General features: G+C 42.0%; 1 protein-coding gene across 4 annotated transcripts in view; it reads right to left on the bottom strand.

Moving 5' to 3' along the window:
* Sfmbt2 (Scm like with four mbt domains 2) overlaps positions 1–23580 on the bottom strand; it is a 183418-nt gene that overhangs the window by 67763 nt on the left and 92075 nt on the right. For all 4 annotated transcript variants that reach the window (XM_055593892.1, XM_055593894.1, XM_055593893.1 and 1 more), the window contains exons 8-9: positions 5406–5507; positions 418–565 (exon numbers count right to left, since the gene is read on the bottom strand). In XM_055593892.1, the coding sequence (XP_055449867.1) occupies positions 418–565; positions 5406–5507 (250 nt within the window). The remainder of the gene's footprint in view (positions 1–417; positions 566–5405; positions 5508–23580) is intronic.

Genomic DNA, 23580 nt, shown 5'->3' with positions numbered 1-23580 from the left:
TGGACTCTACGTGTTTATGAGCAATGGAAAAAGTACACTAAAGTCTAAAGAAATTCGACATTGTTGTTTTGTTGTCCATATAAAATGACTTCCCAGACATTTTTATATCTTTAACTTCAATCACTCGGCAGCATAGCTACCTGGACCAGTCACTACCCAGCAGCAGAAAAGCAACTATACAGTAACTGATGGAGGAAGTGCCTTTCCATTAAGGCCACAATTCCAGCCCAACAAACCTTCAAGGGGTGGAGCTATTGGTGACATCAATGTCAATCAAGCTAATGAAGAACTCTTTGCTTCCATCATGTGTCAATTCACACTGCAACTTGTCCATATAAACATGATGACATCATTTCAGAGACAATAAGACACCAGACTGGATCATTCCAACCCCAGAAATTTCCATGGGCTACAAACCTTTGGGAGGAGTGAGGTTGACTCCATTTTTAAGGCACCACTGTACTGGCAAAATCCCCAAAGAGTCTGCATGGCACAGCATTGAGAGTTTGTTAGGTTCAGGTCTTAGATCATCAATAGTTACTTGGAAAAAATGACTGTTAAAAACCTAAAAAAAAAAAAAGAAAGAAAGAAAGAAGGAAAGAAGAAAAAGTCAATTTCAATATGTCATTTCAAACTGATTTTTAGCACAAACCAACATTTCAGTACATATTACTAAATGAAAACAAAAATAAATAAATAAAGACTTAGAAATATAAAACAAGGGTCTCACATGGAAGAAAAGCAAACTGACAGACATTTAAAAGAATTCCTATCTGGAGAAAAATAAACTAGGTATTAAAAGATCAAAATAGCACCTCATTCTCTACAACAGGGCCCAAACACCTCACACTAGATCCTTCAACACTTCCGACTTCAGCCCTGGGAGACTTCAGACTCATGTGCATTACAGCTTTCTCTCCCTGTAGCCAGAGAGAAACTCATGTAGGCTGAAGAACTTGTCTTTACGCCATATTTCCATCTCCACCTGTCACCTGTCACCACCAAAACATCAGATGTTCTTTGAGGACAGTGACCTCTTTTATCCATCAAGTGATTTAGAGGCATGAAAATGTTTTACATATGAATATACAATGAATGTGAAGAAAATGTCAATGATAAAAAGGTACACGCCATGTCTAGTGATGAATGTCTGTCAGCACAGCTCAAGAGGCCAAGTCAGAGGAGTCTTAAGTTCACAAGTTTTCCAATTGTTCAGGCTACAGAATGAGTTCAAGACCAGCCAGGGCAAGATAGTGAGATTCTGCCTCAAAGTAAAAAATAAATCTAAAAATGACTCAAAATATAGTTCAGTGGTGGAGCGCTTGCCTAGCGTGTATTAGGTACTAGATTCAATCTCCAATATTACAAAGAAAAGAAAAAGAAATGCTCTAAACAGACAGCAAGATCAGAGGTTCCACCCCTACAAGCTCACACATATACACACGCACACATGCACACACACACACACACACACACACACACACACACACACGCACACACAATACTTTCCGTTTTTACTAAGCTGTATTTCCTATTTCCTCCCATTACAAAGTATATTTTAGAGTAAATCTATTTTAACATCAAGCAAGAGTAGAAACTCTAGTCTGCACCTCTTGATTTTGATATCAGTAACTAGCTCTAATTGTATTCACTGAGGGTTGCCCTTGAACACTGAATTTAAGAAGCAAAGAATCAAGCTAGGCATGGTAACAGGAGCCTGTAATCTTAACACCTGAAAATGGAGGCATGAGGATCAAGAGTTTAAGGACAGCCTGGGTTACATGAGACCCTGTTTAAAAGCAGATTAAAAAGGGGAGGGGGGAGCAGATCATGGCCATCTTGCCCAAGAAAGTAATTCCTGATGATGGTTATATTTAACAAACACACTTTGGGACTGGAGAGATGGCTCACTGGTTCATAGCATTAGTTGTTCTTCCAGAGGTTCCGAGTTTAATTGCCAGCACCCACATGATGGCTCACACCTGTCTGTAATTCCATTTCCAAGGGATCTGATGACCTCTTCTGGCTTCTGCAACCACATGGTACATAGACATACATGCAGGCAAAACACCCATACACACAAAACAAAAACTAAAAAAAAAGAAAAAAAAAAACTAAAAAAAGAAAAAAAGTTCACATTTCCCCACCAGCCACAGTTTTCAGTAACCCCTTCTTGGGATCTGTCTCCTTAGTATTTGCTTTACACTATACTATATTCATTTACTCCTTATTTTTCTGTTATCTGATTCCCTTCCATATAATGTATACCTGATAACAACAACTGCCCAGAACAAAGCCTATGACACTCAGTAACTATCTTCAAGTTTACTGTCATCAGTCCTACCACACATACAGAGAACTCCTCACAGACATTATGACATCCTGATGGTAGGGTACCTAAGCTCCATGCGACCCCATCTAAAGATGTCCAGAATCGGGCTGGAAAGATGGCTCAGAGGTTAAGAGCACTGGCTGCTCTTCCAGAGGTTCTGAGTTCAATTCCCAGCAACCACAAGGTGGCTCACAACCATCTAAAATGAGATCTGGCACCCCCTTCTGGTGTGCAGGTGTAGATACAAACACAACATTGTATACATAATAAATAAATAAATCTTTAAAAAAAATATCCAGAATTATCAAACTGCACATTGACGTAAGAACAGTTCAGAGAAAAGTTCAGTAGGTTCCCTCAGCTCGATCAGGGTGCATGCTCCCAGGGATGAAAACCATTGCCTTGTGTTACCGTTGATACAGAGCTCACAGGTCTGGGAAGTGAAGTGCCTAAGACCATATAGCTTGGAACTAGCAGAAACACAAACCGAAGAAACACAAGTGGAAGTGATAGAAATAGAAGCCCTGGCTTGAGTTGTTTTGCCCTGTTCTCTAGTCAATACAACATAGTTCACATATACCAACACTGTTAACACCTCATCCTCCAGGGTTTGAACTAGTCCTGCTCCACTAGTAAAGCCTGGTCACTTAACACTGGGGAACTTCTGCATTTATTGATCTGCTTTAATAGCATTTACTTTATCTTCAACAGGCTGTCAAGAAGAAAAACCTCAACGAGGTGCATGTGTGAAGCTTCCGTTTTAAAGAGGTAATGACAATTCAGTGTGCAATATTCTCAAGCAAAATAGTCTGAAACATTTTTCAGTGTTTAGAGAAATAACATTTAACAATTTTTGAGAATTTCAGACATGGATACAGTGAAATATGATCCTATGTACTCCTGGTATCTCCTCTAGTGAAACTGTATTTAATTATAAATACCTTTGTCATAAAGGTATTTCTGATAAAACATACATGAAGATGGGCCTTGAGCCTACCTACCTACAGGGATTCTAAGAGGCAAAGCCATGTCCCAGTTCATGTATTAAAACAGCAAGTAGGCAGTAAGACAAGAATGAGGGTATGTCTGCGGCAGAATGGTATAAAGATATCCTCTCTGATACAAATGCAAAGAAAAGTAATGTGAAAATGTACTTTCAAAGTAACTGGAAATACTTCCTTCTTCCAGTGAGATGACTTAAGGAGAAATGATTGGAAAAACTCAACCTCTGTGGCTGAAAGTCGATCCGAATTGACAACAATATTTGAGGCTAGCTTTAAGAAATGTGTCACTGTCTAACACTGAATGTCACAATAATTTAAAGGTTTAAAAATGTGAGAAATGTGACCACTACGGGTTGAATATACGAGCTCTGACTGCTTATTTTCCAGAGACCAGGGGAAGCTGTCACTGTGGTATTTTAGACAAGTCCATATACCCAGAAAAGTGGATGGCTGCCATTGCTTCATCACCCAACTCTGGCACAAAGGGAAATTTTGGCCAGGTTGTAAGACAGAGGGACAATTCTTCCATCTGGGGGAAACTGATGACAACTACCAGATACAGCAAAGGCGGAAACACTGTTTTCAATCAAAGGTTTTTAATAGGTGGTGGAGCAACAGGGCTGTCTGAAGTTTGAAGCCCATTATTATCTAGCAAAGCTTGTACACTTTTCCTTTTAATATATTAATTTAGAAAAAAAAATTGTGCTCCCTTAAAAAATTTTAGAAAGTAAGCTGTATGTCATGATTACAATCAGTTTGCATGTTTTTAATACAGCATCACCACTAATGTTCTGATATTCTACCAAATCATGTAAAAGATAGGAACAAAGGTAGGAGGGAGGGAGGGAGGAAAAAAGGGAGCGACAAAATGAAGGGAGAGAGAGAGGAGGGGAAGGAAGAAAGCAAGGAAGGAGAGAAAAAAGAAAGAAGGCCTCAAATATAATATTTGTGTTGCTACAAGAATAGATCCAGTTTCCTTTGGAAACAGAAATTAAAATGTAATTGAACCTTGAATCTTTAATCAAAGTCTTTCTCTGAATATAAAAGGTCACTAACTGAAAGACACATCTGACTGAAAATGCTAAGGTTGTTGGCATCTCCTACCACTTAGCCAAAGCTAATATTTAAGGTGAGAAACACACAATTCAAACTCAACCATTGTTAGAACCACTGGGATTTCTCTTATGAAGAAGAGATGATATTAATAATCACATAATCTTAAAAGACTGTCAGATCAGCATAAAAGCAACTTTACACAGAAAAGGAATTTCATTTTGGAAACACGTGACTTCCTCTAGCTAATGAAGGTAAATGTGGGGGAGGGAGGACAGAAATGCTGGTTTACGAGGAAATAAGAATCTGCTTTCACTACCTCCAGGTATTTCCTAAATATAAATAGGTGGTCAGGAAAGAACAGCTACTTAGTCTTTATTGTGTGTGTATAGCACATGCCTGTATGTGCACTTGTGTGTGGGTGAGTGCATCCCATTTGCAGAGAAGGATGTCATGTGTCCTGAACTATCATGCCCCATCTTTTCCAGGAAACAAGATTTCTCGCTGAGCCTGGAGCTCACAGTCCTGGGGCTTTCTAATGGTGTGGATGGTTGGCTAGCTGCCGGTTGGATCTGGCTAGGCTGGCTGGCCAGCAAACCCCAGTAATTCTCCTGTTTCTGCCCTCTCAGTGCTTGGACTGCAGGCATGCCACAACCAACTTTTAACACAAGAGCTGGGGGATTGAAGCCAGGTTCTCATGCCTGCCCTCTAATCCCTCTTAGCCACTGAGCCAGTAAGTTAACCCTATAATGCTTGTAAAATGCAACTTAACCAGACAACTATTAAGAGAGAAACAGTAACTCTGTCCATCTAGAAGGAGGTGTTTGGCTAGACTCATCTGCCCCCTTTCGCAGAGTTTAATGCAAGTAGGAAGGAGGGACAGCCACCTCCCTTTGGCTTATTTATTGGGTGGTGCTGTAAGTGTTGCCCGTAGGCACATATTACATCTACCTACCTTTGAAGACTTATATGGTTCACTGTGGCGCAAAGAGCAAGGAGCAAAGCAGAAAACCCACCTTGGTCACTGATGCAGGACAGATATGAAAAGGCTCACTCATATTCACTGTCTCCAGCTTCATCCCAACTGTGAAGAAATGGCTTCGCAGGTCTGCATGGTCCTGCGGGGACAAAGGTGAGCGCGTTAAAGAGATGGCACCATGAATTAACTCGGGAACTGTTTGGACTCCATTCTTCAGCATTTTCTTGAGTGACTGAAATCTGATGGAAATAATTAATCCTCCCCATTTCTAATTTCTAATTATTGCAAGACACTGTGGATTTAATTATTTTCTGCAGGCTAAATGACTTTTCCAAGGGAGAGGTAGCATGCCTTCGTTGGCCATGCTTAAATTTACATGAAGCAAAACTACTCGAGTGGCACTGCATTGCTTTGATCTTGCCAGGTGTTCTCTGCTGAAGTCCCACACAATAAGGGTGGCCATCAGTCATCCGAAACCCAGCAGAATGATCTTCAGAAAAAAAGCAGGGCCGTTTGCCACGAAACTACATGACCAGGCATCCATCAGTGAGAATCTCCTATTCCCCTTCCAAACAGGCTAATGGCTGGCTGGGTTGGTCACTGGTTGAGTCCACCACCCTAGCACTTGTGAGAGCTTGCAGTGCCCTGGGGGCATCTGAACCTGACTCCTACTCAATAAAGATAAGCATTGCATTTCCTTTCTAATATGCGTCTGCCAGTACCAACCCTTTCTTGAAACCTCATGTGTGAGCCCTGCAGCTTCCCTGCCTCTACCAGAAAACAGATTTCGACATCTTCTCCAGCCACACAGCCACAGATGAGGTTGACTGGGTTCAGGATATCAGAATTTATCTTGCCGAACTGGAGGTCATCTCGTACTTCACACTCTGTGCATGCAGTCATAGATAAATAAATGTAGTTGCAGTCTGTTCCCAAAGTAATAACAGGTTCAAATAAAGCTTGCTATTTCCAAATGCATCAATTGAATATCCAGTACAAAAACAAACAAACAAACAAACAAACAAACAAAAAAACCTTGGGGGAATCTATTGCTCTCTCGAATCTGAAAAATCTCAAGTGGATTTTGAATGAATTCCATGATGCTACTCTATAGTCAACTCTAAGAATTAGATTGTCATGATGAGCTGGCCCTGTACTTCAGCTCTCACTGCAAAAGCCAACCAATCGTCTCTGTACAACAGGAAAGTAGAAAAGAGGAACTCCTTTAAAAAATTCTCCATCAGAGGGGCTGGGGAGATGGCTCAGTTGGTAAAGTGCTTGATTCCAAAGCACGAGGACTTGAATTCAGAGCTCCAGCTCTCATGTAACAAGTCAGCTGTAGGACAAATGTGTATAATCCGAGAGATGGGTGAACGGACACAGATGGATCCAGGCACTAGCTGCCCAGCCAGTTTGCGGAACTGCTAGCTCCAGGTTTAGTGAGAGAGAGACCCTGTCTAAAAGATGATGTACAATGTTGAAGAAAACGATTTCTAGTGTAGAGCTCTATCCTCCACGTGTTCAAGCAAGGGTAAGTGTATCCCACTTGCTCCCCTCCACCGCCAGGTGTGGGGGCTTTTCATAGAATTCCATCACTTGTGAGGCGGAGGCAGGAAGACTAAATATAAGGCGAGCCTGGTCTACATACCGAATTCTATCCCCAGCCTGTGAGACCCCACCTCATCAAAAGAAGGAAAATTAATTTTAAAAAAGTGTTAAACTCTAATACTTCACCACTTTGTCAAGAGGGAAGACTATAATGTATGCACACATTTGTGCCAATGTCTGTGGAGGACAGAAGAGACAGCAGAACCCCTAAAGCTGGAGTTACAAATGGTAGTGAGCTGCTTGATATTTCTTCTGGGGGCTCTGGTCCTTTGCAAGAGCAGCAAGCACTTTTAGCTGCTGAGCCATCTCTCTAGCCTCTTTCACTTTTCATTTCTTTATAGTAATCTATCAAGGTCTCTGTACCCAAAGATTCACAATACACTCATGGTCTGGGTGAAAAGATTGGTGGTGCCATCTCTGTTGAGATGTATTTAAAAATATGCCGCATGTATGACAGATCTAAGAATCATAAATACTGATGCAGTAGCCCACTCCAAGGTTGCTTAGGCAACTGTGATGTCATCATTGGTCACCCAGGATAAAGGGAACCCCCCTCTCTCCCTTTCCTCTATGCCCTCTCCCCTTTCTCTTTCAGGACGACCCTCCCCCCAACCATGTCTCCTCTGACTGTCTGTCTCTTTCTCTCTGTGTCTGTCCCCTTCCCTCTTTCTCTCCATTTCCATCCAAAAAATATATCTTTCATATCAGATCTGATCTGTCGTATGCATGGCATATTTTTAAATACAGCCCAATAATGTCCAAGGAGGACTAATTAAAGGAGATGAGTCACATATCAGGGGGCATTCAAAGGACCTCACTCATTCTAAACCTTAATAAATTCCTTCAGAAGTAAACGATCAACACTTAATAAAAATTACATGCATAAGGAAACACTCTTACATGCAGGTGGTGACTTTCGTTGTTTATAAGACAAGCTTTATAAATTCCCTAAGAACTGACAATCAAAGCTTTATAAAATTATAAGCCTAAGGGGGAAAAAAAGCAAGGAGAAATTCTTCAATACAGGCGCTGCTGTGAACAAATTACTGACTTTCAAAAGTACTTTAGAAAAATAAAAGGAATTCAGAGCAACAGTCCAGGTATTTAATGTGAATTAACATGGACTAACTGAAGCAGGGCTGCGAACTGCAGGTGCTGAGGCACGAGAGCTAAACACAGGGTTACTAATTGACACCTGAATTAAAAGATTAAAATCGATGCTCCCTGCAGACACCAACGCCCCCAGTACTTATGGGTGAGATCTGAGTCACACTTGTGAATTTTGCAGGTGTTTTCTTCTTTTAAGCAAAACTCTTTATCCTTTTATCCTGAAGTTACAATCAAACTTCCTTGCATGTCCTTAACAAGTTTAAGCAGCTATTATTATGCTGTGTTGCCAGCACAGACATGTCCTGGGGCACTGGAGATACACTGGTAACTATAAATGGCTCAAGAGAATACACTGATTTCTCTAGAACCCTCCACTTGCTTCTCTGCTATGCTATGGCCCACTCTTCACCGTGTAAAGCTACAAGGCTAAACCTGCTTGCAGTCTTACACACTAATCATAGCAAATGGTCACTTCTTAGCTGCCTCTGATCTCCAAGGCTCTCGGTGGAATTTTCCATCTCTCACTTTCTTTGAAAAAGAGGCCTGTCAACAATCTAGACTTCTGGTCTACCCCAGGCTTAAGTCCTCAACTCCAGCAGCTATACCAGTTCTCCTTTGTATACTTTACCATCAGTCTCTGTTCTGCCAGCAGAGCCAGCATTCCAAACAGAACAGAGCCACAGCGCCAAAGCCCTTCTGTCCCAGACCCTTACCTTGATGTTGATCATTGACTAAAAGATGTATTTACCTAAGTCCACATCCATCCTACTACCTCCAATGCTCCTGATACCTCATAGAACGCTCTGTTGATTACTCTCTTGTCTGATTCCTTGCTGTGTGCTGTTGTCTGGTGAGGACCCATCAATGGCTTCCTGGCCTCAGAAATAACATGTCCAGCAAGCCATTTCTTCTGAAGGAATCTGAACTTGTCCTTTCATCCCACAAGTCCACTTTCTTAAGATCACTTCTTTGTGCAGTTTGGAGGGGTAATGTGTCTGAATCCGTGTGTGTGTGTGCGTGCGTGTGTGTTTGTATGTGTGTGTGCGTGTGCGTGTTCCAGAAGTCACTGTTGGCTCTCCTCCCTCAACCACTCTCCAACTTTATTTTTTGAGAGAGGGTCGCCTACTGAATCTGAGGCTTATCAATTTAATCAAATGGCTGACTGGTCAATGAGCTTCGGGGATCCATCTATCCTGTGCCCCCATTCTTACCCCATCCTGCCCCCAGCACTGGAGCTAGAAGCATACTCAGCCACACCAGCTTCTTTACATAAATGCTAAGAATCCCAGCTCCAGTCCTCACACTTGCCTGCCAAATGCTTTACCAACTGATTATTTCTCCAGCCCTAAGACCACCTTTTAATCAGCCTCTAGAACAAACAAAACTCCCCTTCTATAACCATGTAGAAATCCCACCACTTTAAAATAGTTAGACCAACATAATGAAAATTTAAGACTCAAGGCAAAATGCATGCAAGGAGAAGAGTTTGACCAATCCTATTATCTCTATTATTTGTAAATGCCAGTGCCAGAAACTTTACTTTAAAAACAGGATATGTTCTTAAAGAGCTTTCACTGAAAATTCCGGCCATTAGAGAAGTTTAAAAACCACAGAAGAGGTCATGTTGTATCCATAGTACTTTCTAGCGAATGCCAGACTCTCATGGTTACAGTATGTGTGATTCATCCCAAAAATACCTCAGTGAGTATCTATCAAATTAAAGAAAAAAAATCCAGATGGTTTCCTGACATCTACTGTGTTCTATGCTCTATCATTTACCAGTTAAACAGAAGAACAGAGTAGTATGCCACTAGATGTCACACGGAATATATACATGGGCATGAAGACAGACTCGCAAATACCACAGAAAAGAAAATGGGAAACACGATGGGAAAAAGTCCAACTAACAAGGTCATAGGCTTAGAAGATTTTTCAGTCAAATTCTTCTATTTGTAACTTATAAAACTAAATAGTCCATGATTAAGACGTTCAAACATTCAAAAGGATAAACACAAAGGGTTAGGGACATGGCTCAGTGGCTAAAGGGCCTACTGTGTCATCATGAGAACCTGAATTCCGAAACCCAGCATCTACACAAAATCTGGACACCATCTAGTATACACGTAACCCTAGAGCTGCTGGGGTGGAGAGACGTGAGTCCCCAGAGCTCACTGGATAGCCAGTCTAGCCAATTAGTGAGCCCTGAGTTCATGAGAGAGCCCGTCTCAAAAAAAAAAAAAAAAGGTAGAAAGCAACAGAAAAGACACTAGAAGTCATCTTTTGGTCTCCACACACATACACACACACACAGAGGAGTGGGTATGATAAGCATGTGACTAAAAATGACAGAAAAACTTGGACTTGCAGGCTGGAAGAACATGAATATAATGTGTAGACCAAAACAAAACAGAAACCAACCAACCAACCAACCAACAACAACAAAACAGCCACTAACTCTCACTAATATCAAGTCATTAGGATAATTGAGGAAACTGACAGCAGTGAGTGCCCACGCGTCAGCAGAGCTCTGGGTATGTGCCAGGGCATCCACAATCACTCATGAGAAAGGCAGGAGAAGACACTGTCACTGGGAAACCATTTCAATTACTGTGAGGCAGTTAAGGCGTTCAGAATCCATACATTCATGTCCCCCCACACCAGCACCTCCCCAGTGCTAAGACAGAGCTCTGGATTCCTGAAGAGAAGATGCTGAGTCAACTATCTACTAAGAGAAAATGGAAGATTCATGTGGTTTAAGAGAGACATTGCAGCTTTGACAAAGCTTTGGAAAATTATTCACAAACTCTGGCTCAAAGATGGCATTACCACTAATACCAGAACAGAGTACTAAGTCCTTGGGACACTTACAGATAAGCCTGTCACATTCAAGAAACCCTGAACGTTACATGGACTGGAATCCACTTAAATGGTTTACTGAAAAACTACTCTCTTGTAATGAATACCAGTGATGTCATTCCCATCCATATTCCAAGTTCGCTTTAATTTCACCCTAACACAGTTTTTAATTGATAAAAACGAAAAGCAAAATTCTTTTGTATGGAAGGACTGTCTTAACATGCCCTCATGATCATCCCTCCTTGGGGACCATCTTCAGTGGAATGGCATAGCAAAGGGATTCTTAAGACCTGGCCTTTTTCCTGCTCAGGCCTCACTAAGGTCTGCACCTTCCAAGACCTCAGCAGATCTCACCGGCTCTTGCTGCACCCAGTGACTCTGCACGAAATCTGATTGGTTACATAGCTAATATCTAGTAAGTGGAAGCCTTAATGCCAAGAGCTTACCAATGCCTATGGTGTCACCTGCCCCTCCCAGCATCCATGGAGTGGTATCTATACTCCACGGGGGACATTAGGGCACAGAGAGGTTTAGTGACCTACGAAGGCACTCAGAGCCAAAATTCAAACACAAGCAGCTTGGCTGTAAGTCCAGTGTCTTAAAAAATATATATTAAAATTCTGGACTGGTGGTATGGCTTGCCAGGTAAAGGAGTGTGCTGCCAAGCATGGTGGCTGGAGACCACGCGGTAAAGGAGATGATCAGACAAGTGGTCCTCTGGCTTCCACATGTGCACTGGTGCACAGGCGAGCACACAGACGGCACAAGCACACACATTAAGTAATTGATTAATTAAATGTAATGTAAAAATCAACGATTTGTTAAGAAAAAAAAATCTTGTAACCTGTAGGCTCCCACAATTTTTAGAGCTCTTTTTTTTACCAAGTTGAAAAGTGACAGCTATTAATAATTTACTTTAAAACCTCCAATTTTGACTGTTTATGCACAACAGTTTTCAATGGCTTAGGGAAAGTGTATAAAAGAGAATTGTGATATTAAACTGCCCCCCCCAACATCTTAAAACACACCCAGCCACAGTATTCATCACTTTTTTTTTCAGGAATTATCCTGTATGTAGCTCAGGCTGGAGTCCAGCTCCCTATGTAGCAGGGGATGATCCCCCTGCCTCCGCTTCTCAAGTGCTGGGATGATAAGCATGTGACGCTCCATCTGGTTTGGGCTGGAGGTCAAACCTAAAGCTTTGTGCAAGCACTTTCCAAACTGAGCTAAGGCCCCACCCCCCTCATCAATAATAAATGTCTTTTCTCCCTTCATGTGCTAGCTCATTGCGTAAGGATGAATGGAGGAATGTGTGCAGGAATGTCTTTGGTGCCTCATCAATCCCAGCTCTTTATCGATACTAATTCCTGCTACTATCACCAGTGTTAACCATGACTGACTAATCTTATCAGCGAGGTTCAGCTTACATCAGCCACTGAGTCCACATCAGCCTCCCTCTGTCGGTGGTGTTTTAAATACTGTACTTGAAGCTCTAAGCTACCGTGGCTGGCAGGCAGGGCAGACTACATGCTTCTACCGTGGACAGGCTCAGGGCTCAGTTTGCTAAACAACGGAGCTGTGAAAAACACGAAGAGCTACTCTGGAGGAGTACATGTGAAAAACATGAAGAGGTACATGGAGTTTTGGCTTTACAGTTCTGGCTGGTGCTCCATTTTCCTCTCAGAAGCACTGATCAGGAGCTCACTATGTCAAAGCACGTGTACCAGCTAATACAATGTTGTCAGTCACTGCTGCTAACATTAGGGTGTTTGACATCTTCCCTCTGCCCCACCCTGAAAAGGATGACCCAGGACTCTGCAGGAATCAAACAGCAGCTGACAGAGAAGCTCCCTGGGAAGGTTAAGAGCCACACTTTCCAGACAGGGTTGATCAAGCCTTGGCTTGAGCAATGAAGATCTTCATAAACATACAAATTACTATGGTTATTAATCTATGGAAAGTGGTAGAGAGAAAAAGAACATGGAAATCAAGAAGAAGTGCATGTGTCTCGTGTGTCTACTTCACCTTGAACATTCATTCACTGCGTGTGCATTTACTGCAGAGCAGTGGTTCTCAAGCCCTTTGGAGGCTGAATGACCTTTCAATAAGGGTCGCGTTTTCAGATATCCTGCATATCAGCTATTTAGATTACAAAATTACAGTTATGAAGTAGCGACAAAAATCATTTTATGGTTGGGGGTCACCACAACATGAGCGGTTGCAGCATTATGAAGGTTGAGAACCAAACGTGCAAGTCCTGCTCTTAAAACGAGCATGTAGCGAACTCAGACTCTCTCCATCTCCACTTCACCAGACAGACACGTCCTATGTGATAAAAACATATGCAGAATGTGACACCGAGGAAACTGAGCTCAAACTATTAACACAACACAAATTAAATGCACTTGATGAGGACTTCAACACATAAAGGAAGACAATCATCCCTGAATATAACCAAATTCTGAGCCTAACTTCCAGAACTGAAGGCTTGAAGAGATTTTCTTGCTAGTAGCTATAACTCCAGTAATGACTAGTTCTTTGGGTCTTCCTTCCTGTTTATGTTAATATGAAGTAAAACATTTATGTATTATATATAATTTATACACCCCTGATTTTCTTGAGGTCCTTAAATTGTTTAGTATATTGTGCTTACACAAAAGTACAGCAGAGGGTGACTGGAGAGATGGCTCAGGGGTTACAAGCACTTGCTGCCCAGCTATGAGAACCAGAGTCAAAGCTCATCCTCCACATAATAAACTGGGATTCCCACAAACGCCTGGAACCTCAACTTCAAGGCCGGAAGGTGAGACAGAGAGAAGAGAAGTCTTGGGGTTTGGGACCTCAGCCTTGCCTAGAAAATGCAAAACCCAAGTTCGAAAGGAGGGCAACCTTCCCCCACGGAATAGGATGAGTGCAGAAAAAAATACACACGATGTACACACAGCCACAGAAACACATATACATGCACAAATGAATGAATGAATGAATGAATGAATGAATGAATGAATGAATACATACTACACTGTACAATATTAATCTTTCTAATTCCAACATGACAGTTTTTGGTCTATTGGGAAATTAAACATTTGCACAGGTTTCTCTTTAAGGCCCTAATAATTTGCATAATTTCTAAGAATAGGCTTCAGTAAAATTAAAGGAAGGTTTTAATTACTACTACAAATTGTGCTTCTACAATGAACTCTGGTAACTTTATTCACATCAACATATGTCATACTTTTTTTTTTTTTTTAAAAAAAGCTATTTGTTTTATAGTGTTCTTTTTTTGTTTGAAGAATGGCTTAATGCTCATGTACTCTTTAGAAAACGGCTCACATAATATTAATTTCATCAATAAATGACATTGGAATGCCAGCATTTATTAAATCAATAGCATTATTATGTTTCAAGTCCATCGTACTGATTTGAATTTAGCCAGTGAAATATTTATAACAAAAATGTAATGAAAAAATCTATACGCTTAACAGCGATAAGCTTTTCCATTTTATGCTCACAGCCGTAAAAAACAATTTTTATCTCCGAGTGGTGCATTCAGTCAAGTTAAAAAATAGTAAGGAGAAATGAAGTACTATGTACAGCAACCTGAACCACACAACTCATAAAAGGTGATTATGTCAGGACTATTTCATGCTTAGGTCCAAAACTGATACTAAATAGTGTAAAAAATAAAATAAAAAAATAAAAAAGTAAAGCCACAGGCTTTAGGAGTATCTTCCACTGACTAACACCTGGCACCACAAAAACATTGGCAAGTGGCAAGATATCTCCTCTTTCCTTATGGCACCAGAAAGAAACACCCAGGGAATGCGGTAGCAGCTCAAATGATAAAAGGCTCCCAATGCAACCATGAAGACCAGAGTTCAAATCTCCTAACACCTTAGTAAAAAACCCAGGCAAAGCAGCACAAACATATTAATCCCAGTTCTAGAAGGTGTGCGACAGATAGACCCCAGGATGGCCCTGGAAAGTGAGTTCTGGGTTCAGTGAGTGAGTGGCCCTCTCTCAAAAAATAAGAACACAACAGACAAACATCCAATGCCATCCTCAAGCCTTCACAACTTACGCACAGGCAAACACAATTAAACACACGTGTATGCACTCATGCATATGCACATTAGCACACACAAAACAAGTTAACAGAAACACGACATACCTGGTGTCTAGTTTATATGCATATGTAAACACTGCTTCCTGCCATTTTCTTTTTCCTACTTCATTAACTCCGTTCAACAAGCCAACTTGCCTTGAAAATTCCCCAGGTAATGCTCTGGGCAGTATGGGCTGAAAAGGGACAAGAAAAGGGAAGGCTGCCCTATTGGCCTCACGCCTACCCTAACCACCCTGGTGGATAAGCCTGACCAGAAGCACCCCGCAACTCCACTGTTGTCATGCAAACAGGAGACACATCCTGAAAGGCCTTCCTGTTGAAACTCCACCTTTCCAAAGAGGGAAGAGTTAACAAGGAACAATGCCCCACCCACCCAGCTGACTGACTCTTCAGCCTTTTCAGGACAATAAGTCACAACTACCCAGGAGCAAACCTCTAGCTGACGCTCTGTGTGGAGGTGCCAGCAGCCAGTCAGCTGGCGAAAAGGCCCTGCCCCAGGTCACATTTGCAGCTTGGCTTCCTTCCTCTGGATCAAAAAAATAGTCATTCCTTCAGTGAGAATTTTTCAAACTTGATGCTACTGATTTTGGGAAGCAGTTTATCCCTTGTAAGGAACTGCCTGGTGGACTGTGGGTACTTGGCCAAACCTTTGGCCCACCAGATGCCAAGAGCACAAGACACCTCACTGTGACAATCCAAACTTCTCCAGACACTGTTCCATGTCCTTTGATGAGCCACACTGACACCTACTCCCAGTGCCCTTCAGTGGGGAACCACTGGCCTGGGTGGAGAAAAGAAGAAAGTCAGATGTTTAATAAGACACCTGAAGGGTAGCGTCTCTTCTCCCTTGTCACTTTTCATAAACATTCTCAGATTCCCTCACCTAATGCTTCTGCCATCCCCCACCCAGCAGTAACTTACCATGGAAGCCCAAAGTCCTACTGCCCCAAGAGACACACAGAACATTTCTTGTAGCACTGCTGTCTGCCTACCTACCTAATTACCTGCCTGTTTATAATCTCCTAAAGGTCTTCTCAGTGTGGGAAATTCATCGCATAGGAAGACAGAATTTATCACACCATGGCCAAGTGTACCAATGTTATCACTGGAGGCTCTTGGCATCACCAAAAGCCAGTGAGTGTAAGAATGGGCTCTTTTAAATCCCTTTGCCGAACAGAGCTATTGCACACACAGGATATACACATCTTCTGTCAGGAGCATCAAGATACCCGAGGGGGCCATGCTGTTGTAATAGAGAAATCTTGTAGGTGACCCCCAAGAATGGTATCTTAACAATGACTGGGCTTTATGATAAAAAACTGTTTATTCTTTTCTTAAGTTGTATTTTGTATGTCTGGCCATGTGTCCACCTACGCACATACATGCATACCAAGTGTCCTTCTTGGTCACTCTACATCTTATACTAAGAAAGAGAGGGGGGAGGAAGGAGGGAGGTAAGAAGGAAGGCAGGCTTTCACTGTGTCTCTGTCCTGGAACTCACTATATAAATCAGGCTGTGTTTGAACTCACAAGTATCCACCTGCCTCCCTCCTGAATATGTGACACCACCATGCCCAGCTCTATACCCTAGTCCTCGTAAACAGTGTCTCACTGAACCCGAAGCTCAGCTCTCCATCCTATTCCTCATAAATAGGGTCTCCCTGAACCCAAAGCTCACTGTTACCCTGTGCCTTCTGCCGCTGCCTGGCCAACACTGGATTCACAGATGTAAACATACTGCTGTGCATGGATTTTTTTTTAATATTGGTTCTGGAGAAATCAACATAGGTCCTCATGCTCATGTCAAGTACTTTACTGACTGAGATGTCTCGACCTGTCATTTTCTTTTTTTTTAACCTTTATTAATTATAATTTATTCACTTTGTATCCCCCCTGTAGCTCCTTCTCTCCTCCCCTCCCAATCCCACCCTCCTTCTCCCTTTCCTCCTATGCCCCTCCCCCAGTCCACTGATCCTAGTCTGTGAGGTCTCATCAGGAGTGGCTGCAGTATCTTCTTCTGTGGCCTAGTAAGGCAGCTCCCCCCTCAGGGGGAGGTGATCAAAGAGCAGGCCAATCAGTTCATGTCAGGGACAGTCCCTGTTCCCATTACTATGTAACCCACTTGGACATTGAACTGTTATGGGCTACATCTGTGCAGGGGTTCTAGGTTATCACTATGAATGGTCCTTGGTTGAAGTATCAGTCTCAGAAAAGACCCCTGTGACCAGATTTTTTGGTTCTGTTGCTCTCCTTGTGGAGCTGCTGTCCTCTCCAGGTCTTACTATTTCCCACTTCTTTCATAAGATTCCCTGCACTCTGTTAAAAATACTAATATAAATACATACATATTCACCAAAAACTTAGATGTTTTGCTTACACTGTCCTTTTTCATTATAAATGCATCTGGAAATGAAATTGATTTACTCTTGCATCTAGTTCTGAGGTATCCGAGAAACTCAAAACAAGATGGCTGTCGGAAAGAGTAAGACAGAAAATCCCAGACCTTTCATTGATAACCAGAGACCTCAGTGCGCCGAGGGCATACACTGAAGTTCAAGGTCAGGACTGAATTACCTTGTCATGTAGTTCTCATGTAAACCGGAAGAAAGGAAGTGTCAAATGCCAGTTTCCCCACCACAGGCACTACTATTTGCAACTTCCTGTTCAGGACAGACACAGTGCAGAGCCCCAGAGGCCCAAAAGTTCTCCTTGTCCCCAAGACTGGCGTTCACAAGCTTGTACCACCTCTCCTAGCTTTTTCAAACGGCATGATAAAGGCTTTACCAAAGGAGACCCCTCCCCAGCAACAGGAACAAACTCTTAGTAAAGGTAAGGTAAGCAAAGAATCTTGGTATAAAGAAACAAATGGCCTCAACAATTCCTCTCCCAGATGCCCCTTTGCTCTGTCTATGAGATGTAACAAATTCCAAATGTGTGCCAGAATACCAAACTAGATTAGCTGCTATTGCGACTCTTTTATTTACAGGCTACAAAGGCGAAAGGTGCATTTAACTCCCAAAGCTACCTAGGTGTACTTTTGGATCTGCTTAACAGCTCCTTGTGTCAAAGACGACAGAAAATGAACCATGCAAGGACACCAACAGAATAGGAATCTTATTGAAGTATAGTCTCCTGCTGTCGTACGATGGACCGCCCGCACAACAGTGCCCCCAAATGATCCTAATCATGGACCTGAAAAGGTTCTGTTGCCAACAGACACTGTAGGCAGTATAATGTCATACAGTGGGGGACCCATGTAAATATGCTACTGTAGTTCTGATCATAAGGAATTACTGGGCATATTATAATACACAGCAGACAAGACCTGACAGTGGAATAAAAGACTGTGTTGTGGGTTTATATGCTTGCTATGCCATACTTTATTGCTATTTTAGAGTACAGCCTTCCACTTATTAAAAACGGGATGCTGTAAAACTTGTGTACGAGCAGCAGCCTCGAGCATCTCTTGCTTACCATACATTCTGACTGCATGCATGAAAAGGCTGGGTCAAGTGACCCACAGCATCTGGGCTCACAGAAGAACATTCCGTGCTAGTCACACAATGTCAAGACCGCTGGAGAACATGTTTCTCAGGAGACGCCTCCTTTGTTCATCAGTGCACTCAGAGCAGGACTACTTTGTTTTTCAGACAGGGTTTCATGTGTCCCTAGCTGGCACTCAGCCTGCTGTGTAGGCCTGGTCTAGAGCCACCTCGTTCCACTCAGAATAGCTGAGATGACAGGCATCTCATACCAAACACAGTTTACCTGGTGATGGGAAATGAATTCAGGGTGTTGTGAATGTTGGGGAATCATTCCACCGACTGAACCATGTCCCAAGCTCCCACATAGAGTTTTGATCTACTGAGAACCCTGACAAAATCCAAACCTGTTATCCTGACGTCCATGATAGCCACAGATATTGAGGAGGACCTGGCTAGAGAAGCAATAATGAAGGCAATCATAGGTCAAATTTCCCATGGCAATAAATTATATACAACCATATATATGTATATAAATATTTAACTGCTCTCTCCTCAGCTTCAACAAAGGACAATATGGAAGCATGGAGTCCTCGCTGCTCAGCTACGTCTCATCTTTGCAATGATAATACCTAGCTACCTGTGGAAGGCAGGAGTCAGATTAGAATGAGAGAGAAAATGCAGGACAGAAAATGGATACACTAGAAACAGAATCCATCACTGAACAACAACTCTGTCAACTGGCGTTCAATGGCAAACACACGCTGTGTTTCCATTATCTGTTTAATGATGAAATGGAATATATGTAACACATATAACATCATATATCACACAGGTCCAGGGGTCAAAGAGAATCAGGAGGACTGGGGAGGTGGCTGAATGGGTTACATGCTGGTGGTAGAAGCATGAAAACCTAAGTTCTAACCCTCAGAACCCACAAAACCAAAAAGCTAAGCAGAACAGCAATACACTTAAAATCCATGTTCTGGCAAGGCGGAGACAGGCGGAGCCCTGGGGCTTGCTGGCCACCTAGTCCGGATTCGGTGTGAGGCCATGTCTCGAAAATTAAGGTAGAAAGCCACTAAAGAACAAAACACTGACCTCTGACCTCTTTACATGCGCACACACGCATGCAGCCACACACACGCATGCAGGTATACACACATACACAGAGAGAATATAGGAGAGACATTAAAATAAAAGCTACACATACCCCATGTGAGTCAATGAAATTGAGTCTGAGCTTTTTCAGCAAGAGACAAGCCCTTGACATTTCAAGTGTGGAATATAGTTTCTGTGTTTATCAAGCAGTGACACTTTCTTAATTTCAATTCATCCCTAACATCCTTCTTGCTGCTCAAGGGTCTTTCCAGTTCCTACTCTCGAACTGACCCAGGGTATTTTCACTTGATTACGATCTGGACACAGCTGTGACTTCATTGTATGACTGTGTCCTTTTCTATTCCTCTAAGGAACAAACATATATTTTATTACCACAAACTTGGTAGGTGGGGAGTACTGTTCCTGATTTATCTTCTGCGTGTATATATGACCTACCAGGGAAACCTTGATCATTCAACATTTTCCACAGAAGTAGGCTGCAATTTACAGAGAGAACAGTTAATAAAAAGCGTCAGTAATTACAGAAAGCTCAGGTGGTTTGGACACGGCAAGTAGCATTGCATTTGTTACTGACCGACTCTTACTTTTTTAACCTCTGTTGACCCTATTTTGAAATCAAGTTCCCTTAAACCTTTTAGTGGTAAAATTTTTAATATATTTTCTCTTTCTAGATTATAATATAGTCACATCATTTCTCACTTCCCTCTTCCCTCTCCAAATCTACCCCACCCGCAGACAGTGAACTGGAAAACTGAAGCAACAAACGCCATTCACCCCAAAGCTGCCTAGCTTCATCATTTGATGGCAGAAGCAAGCTCTGAGGAAAACATCCTAGCAGTTCTTTATGAGAGACAAAAATAACACAACGATAGAGGATCTGTCAATTAATTAAATGGGGGCGGCTAATGCAGAGGCTGCAGAACAGGTAAATGTTATTCTACCACTGAGGTCTGTATAAAGGTATCTCTAATGGAGTCCCAGCAGGAATTACCCAGATGTGTAATGCAGGCAAGCATGTTCCAAGTGGGGGTCCAGTGAGAACGATGTGAACGTGCAACACTGTCCCCTCGCTGTCGTTATCACTTTCGTTTATTTTTGAGGCAGAGAATCAGCAGGGCCTTATGCATGCCAGGCAATAACACAACAACTGAGCTACGCTGCCATTCTCTACCCCATCTATCATTTTTAAGGAACAAGTGACTATCAGAATAGGGATCATTTTGCTAAATCTTTTAAATCACTAAAACTCAGGATGGTTGTCAGGGAGAAATCCTTATTTATTTTCAAATGAAATTTGTTTTCCTATTGTCCCTTCATTTGGGACATTGACTACTCATCCTTCAACTGAGTTTACATTTTGAAAACTGTCTCTATTGCCCAAAAAAGGTCAGTGAAGATTCTTTCAAAACAGCACATCTCAAAGTTATTTGGCATTCTGTCTCAGATCCAGGTGAAAAACAGCAGTAAGCCTAATGATGAGCTCCTTGGTGTCCTGTTTTTGCTTGTGTTCAAGGCGGAGAGGAAACAGAGCTCGTGAGCATGATTGACCGCATGAGGAGACACAGAACACATGAAAGGAGCTAAACAAAATGAGATTCATTCCACCAAAGTGCCTATTTTACCTAAAGCGTAAAACTAACAAAAAGAATTGCCTGGAAATACTGCTCATATCTGGCCATTAGATGTGCTTCGCTTTGACTTCTGTCTCTGAACAGCAGAACACTATGGCAATTTCCCATAACAACATGCATCCCAGATGAGTGACTGCAGAATAAAAATATATATTCCCAGTGCTGTCATGACAGAAATAGAAGTAGAGTCCCGCTCGCTGAGAAACACTGATGATAATGAGGGAAACACATAGATGTAGATATATACGTATCGTCATCACGTCTATGACAATTTGTCAGGGCTGGAGAGATGGCTCAGTTGGTACAGGGCTTGCTGTGCAAGCATGAGGACTTGAGTTTGAATACCCAACACCGGTGTAAAAATTCAAAGCTGGCAGTGTGTGCCTGTAATCCCGGCATTTAGGAGGCAGAGACATGAAGATGGCTAGAGCTTGCTGGTCAGCTGGTCTGGCCAAATCATTGAGTTCCAGGTTAAGTGACAGATACTGTCCCCAAAACTAAGGTGGAGAGCAGCTGAGGAAGGTAACCAGCGTTCACCTCTGTTGTCAACACACACTGGCACACATATGCACGTGTGTACATACACACCACAAAGAAGGTATGGGGTAAAGGGGCATTGTTTCAGTCTTACAGAGACGTGCAAAAGAATATTTCAGGGACTCTAAAAAATGTATTTGAGAGAAAAAAAATATATAAAGCAACTGTAAAGACAATCGGTCATCACACCCATCCCTGTATTTCCTATGAACATAACCACCTCTGTGTGTGCTCAGTGGAGCAATGCAGTCGAGCATTTTGTTTATAAAATTATCATCTGTGTGTGAAATGTGGTGGAATTGGTTAGAACATCTCCCCCCTTCAGGTTATGTGGACTGGAACTCATGAATACGACACCTCATTTGGAAACAGAGTATCTTTGCAAATGTAATTAAGATGAGGTTGTTCTGAGTTGGGCATAAGCACTAATTGAATGGCGACTGTCATTATTAGTGCAAGAAAATGAGGACAGACACACAGAGGCTAGGGGGTCACATGATCATGGGAAGATAGAGGCAGGAATGGTGTGATGTCACTATAAACCAAAAGATTTCAGGGTTTACAGGTGGTCCCCAAGGCTGGACAGGTTAGCTGAGTGTATTGGCACACGCCTTTAATCCCAGCACTCAGGAGGCAGAGGCTCGTGCACTGCTGTGCCGGCCTGGTCTACACAGTGAGTCCAGGAGGACAGCCAAGGCCATAGAGTGGAACCCTGTCTTGAAAAAGAAACAAAACAACAACAACAAAAAGTTGGACAGATTGCTGGACACATTTCTCTTCAGGTGAATTCTGAGCCCACTCACAACCTAATTTAAATTATGACGCACCGAAGTGGAATAGAATACATTTCTGTCCTCTAGAAGTCACGCGGTCCAAAGCGATTTGTTACAGTGGCCTCAGAAAACAAACTTCTCAAGACTTAAAAATTACATATGGACCTCATCCAAGCAAGATTACATCATCCTTTTCTCCTCCATCAGGTGAAATAAAACGTTCACCTAGGTATCTTTAACAACTTTAACAACAAAAACACTCCAGGCAAACAGCTTTTATTTGTGAAGCGCCTACTCCATGTGCCCTACCTTGTGCTCAGACCCAAAGCAAATACTTAGTACCCATACTTAAAGTAACACTTAGTTATAGGAAAATGTAGAATAAGATGGTAATTCTGTGATGGTGATAAAAAAAAAAAGTCTAAATTCTCATAGGATGCATTGAAGGTGAGGAAGGAAGTGATCGAATTTTAGAAGACATAGACCAGAGTAAATTAAATCCTGGAATCAGGGCTACAAGACATAATAGTCTTTTGCAGAGAGTAGCTGCTCAATAAATGTTTAATGAATCAGTCCCTTTTTAATTAGAAACAGATCGAGATTATTAATGTTTCTGCCTTTCAAGTCTTAGTATTCACACTTCTAAGTACATTTATATGTTCAATTAATCTATAAGTATATTAACTCAGAATTTTTAAATCTAGTAAATTAAATGCATAGGGTGCATTCAAGAATCTGTTAATTTATTTGATAAATAGTTATTAAGTACTAGGAAATATGTTTCCAACCATGCACAAAACATATAGCCCTTTACTTCCCCGAGCTTCCAGTGAGCAAAAGGAGGTGGCTACTGTGCACAGAACTACAGAAATGACTATGTGTCACTGTGGAACACATAATGCCACAGGAGCTAATCATGGAGCCTTGTCAAAGCTGGGGACCCAGGCCAAGAGCCCAGGTACAGGAT

Source organism: Psammomys obesus, unplaced genomic scaffold (genome assembly GCF_907164565.1).
Source record: "Psammomys obesus unplaced genomic scaffold, mPsaObe1.curated_primary_1811, whole genome shotgun sequence".
Classification (NCBI taxonomy): domain Eukaryota; kingdom Metazoa; phylum Chordata; class Mammalia; order Rodentia; family Muridae; genus Psammomys; species Psammomys obesus.
The sequence above is the reverse complement of the archived record's forward strand: the minus strand, read 5'-3'. Positions and strand labels throughout refer to the sequence as shown.